Source organism: Austrofundulus limnaeus, unplaced genomic scaffold (genome assembly GCF_001266775.1).
Source record: "Austrofundulus limnaeus strain Quisiro unplaced genomic scaffold, Austrofundulus_limnaeus-1.0 Scaffold240, whole genome shotgun sequence".
NCBI classification, from domain to species: domain Eukaryota; kingdom Metazoa; phylum Chordata; class Actinopteri; order Cyprinodontiformes; family Rivulidae; genus Austrofundulus; species Austrofundulus limnaeus.
Window position 1 is genome coordinate 681097 of NW_013952642.1, and position 3192 is coordinate 684288.

The following is a 3192-nucleotide window of genomic DNA, read 5'->3' on the forward strand; positions in this document are numbered from 1 at the left end:
GAATGAAACTGCTCTCCATACCCATAGACCACATTTGGCCCACGGGCCTTAAGTTTGACACGTGTGCATTACACCATCCCTTCCATGTGTTATTATTTAAAGACATTAAGAATGGTTTAAACACATGTCTGATCCAAATAAATCTACCACTCAAATAAAATAAGGTAATATGAGGAAGAAATTAAGGGATTAAACTATTTTCTTAATGTTTCCTGATGCTATTTGCAGTAATTCGTCATATCAATCCTTGTCTTTGTCAATAACCTTTATATCATCGGTAAAGCTGTTCAAAGGCCACGAAGGACGTTCAGGCGTTCCCCGAGAGATTTTTTTTTTTTTCTTCCGCCACCTTTCACCCTCCCTACAGGGACACCATCACACCAGTGGGAGGACTCTTTCCAGCCAGCGTCCTCTGCCAGACTCCAGGAAGTGCTCATTTTTTAGACTCCCTCTTGAATCGATCAGCTCTAAACAAACGCGCTCAAACGATCAAACTTGGTAAGTCACGTTCCGCGCTGTTTTTGACGCGCGTCGAGGGACACGACGCGCAGTTCTGCCGGTGTTTCCGCTGCAGCTCAATTCATGATTTGTTTTCAATAAACACATGAAAAGATCTGTAGGATTGGCCAGTGGTAGGGAAAMACACACACACAMAAAATAAAAATAAAAAAACACCCAAATCCAGCGCGCTTTTAAACTCGTCTTGTTTTTATTTTACAGCATGTTAATCCTTYAAATGTGTTCTGCGCTAAATAACACATTCTGCATGTTATATTTGTAAGATAACATGATATGTTTGTGTTCCTGCCAGTTTTTTGAACCATGGCGTCTCCACTCAAAAGTCTGGTGCATGATGACAGCAGATACCAGACATCCTTCCAGCTTTTCCTGCAGCGCTCCTCTGAACACCAGTGCGTGAGAGACTTCATCCACAACAAACTGGCAGACATCCTCGCCAGGTAATCCACCTGTTGGAGCTCTAAGAATGGACCCAAGGATGGGAACAGGGTAAACTGAGTTCTATCAAGTGGTGCCGTTTGAAAAAAAAAGACAAGTCCAGTATTCAACAGGTTTAGAAACATTGCTTTAGGAAAATATAATGAAAAAAAAAAGTTTTGTTTTGAAAATATGGACCCATAAATATGACAACAATGTAGTAATCTGAGAAAACAACATAAACCAYACATTAACTGTAAAAATCAGCCATGTACTGTGTTTTATTTATTGATAATAGTCAAAAATTCAAGACTCTTTAAACTAATACCAGAGTTTATTTGTGTTAAAGCGGACCTATGCAAAATTCACTTTTTAAAGTTTTTTTTTACTCAACTTTGGTATGTACTTCTTAAAAAAACAGTCCTAGGACCAAAAAAAATGCACCCAGGTGTATATTTACTCTAAGTAAATGTATTTTTCATGTATATTAATGTCATTATTAATTAATTGTTTGTAACAATAGATTACCTGAAAATCAAAAAAAATACATGATAATGAATTGAAAGTGATGTCACTGGTTATGAATGACAACAAGTAGTATTTATGTCTCCTTTTAGATTTTTATTTATTTATTTTATTATTTTTTGTTTATTAATTTTTCAATATCTGTTTGTGGAAGCTGCGAGAGACAACTGACATGCTGAGGAGAGGCAAACCAAACTCCCGCTACCTTTGGTAGCGTCAGAAGCAGATCAGACGCAAATCTGGCGGGATATGACTCACGGCTTAATTAAAAGGTGTAATAGAGTTAATAAAAATCTGATGTTGAGTGACGGAACCCACCATAGCCACATTCAAAGCCAAAGTTCTTGTGAAGGCTTCAGTCGCTAGATCAGAACATCTCACATTCCCAAGTGTCAGGCAGAAAATGTCAGTTACAGGCCCAAAAAAATATGACCCACATTCTCCTGGTTGGAAGCTGTGAATTTCAAGGCTTTGCTGCTCTGAAGACTGTTTTATTTTTCTGCTTTTCCCTTCAGCATCGGAGATGGAAAGTCCCATCTAAATGTAATTGGAGTGGGAAGCGGTGCTGGTAAGAAAGCAATGCACCATCATTGCTAAACGTACATACACAGGAAACAGCTGAAAGAAACTGTTGTGATTAACCTTTAGACGRCCGGTGTTATTGGAGGGTTCTCTTGTTACCTGCTGCAGGAAAAAAAAATAGCATTAAGGCTTTGTAGACCTCAGATAAATCTTTAACTTTATTCTGACAAACTGACCTCACTGTTATGTCTTCACTGCACACCGTTTCATATTAAAGCAGGTTTTTTTTTTCTCAGCATATGCCTCCAGAGTGCAGTCACCCTTTACGTATGTCAGAGCCAATCCTTTTAATTTACCTGAGCTGCCATGTCTGTATCATTATGGATCCTCTAATGGACTGTAAAATTCATTAGAATGACTTCAGATTCTCCTGCAAGGTATTATTTAACCTGATCAAAACGATTCACCGCATGTTCACATCAGCTGCTTTGCTTAAATACACTCCTTTGTGCGAGGCAAGTTGTCATCCTCAATGAAAAAAAAAAGAAAACAAAATCACCGAACTTTGGCCAAGTGACACAAAAAGAACGATATAGACAACTTTCGTCCTTGTTTTGACAACCACAATTCTGAAAAAGTTGGGACTTAGTGAAAAATGTAAATAACGTTCAAATGTTGAAACAAAGAAATTTGGCTTTTTGTGGGTGAAAAAAAAGGACACATTTGAACTGAAATTAGTGTTTCATAATAGCTCCTTGAAGACATTAAGAAATACAAGATGAACTTATGTTAAATTGTGTTACTGTGAGACACAGTGTTTATCTTAGATGTCATTTAATTTATGTACAGTTTATAGCAAAAAAAACAACAAAAACACATATCAGGGCAGTGTACAAAAATGCAGAGTTATAAAGTAACTAAGTACAAATACTTTGTTACTGTACTTAAGTAGAATTTTTTGGTATATGTACTTTACTTGAGTAAATATTTTTCAGCCTACTTTTTACTTCTACTTCTTACATTTTCACACAGTTATCTGTACTTTCTACTACTCATTTTAAAAAAAAGACAAAAATAGAAAATTGTTACTTTTATTTCATTTTTGCTGGTTTTCATTGCTTGTTTTTGTAAAAAAATAAATATTTTTCATATAAAATGTTCCTCCTAGATAAAGTGAATTTTATTGTGGTTGAATGAGAAGTATTAATA

The 3192-nt window shown here is 36.1% G+C and overlaps 1 protein-coding gene across 1 annotated transcript in view; it reads left to right on the top strand.

Moving 5' to 3' along the window:
• Positions 1-335: 335 nt before the first annotated feature.
• hnmt (histamine N-methyltransferase) overlaps positions 336-3192 on the top strand; it is a gene marked incomplete at its 3' end in the record, with an annotated part of 14927 nt that continues 12070 nt past the window's right edge. Inside the window, 3 exon segments of the mRNA XM_014020103.1 lie at positions 336-498; positions 812-959; positions 1977-2029. Coding sequence (XP_013875557.1) covers positions 823-959; positions 1977-2029 — 190 coding nt within the window.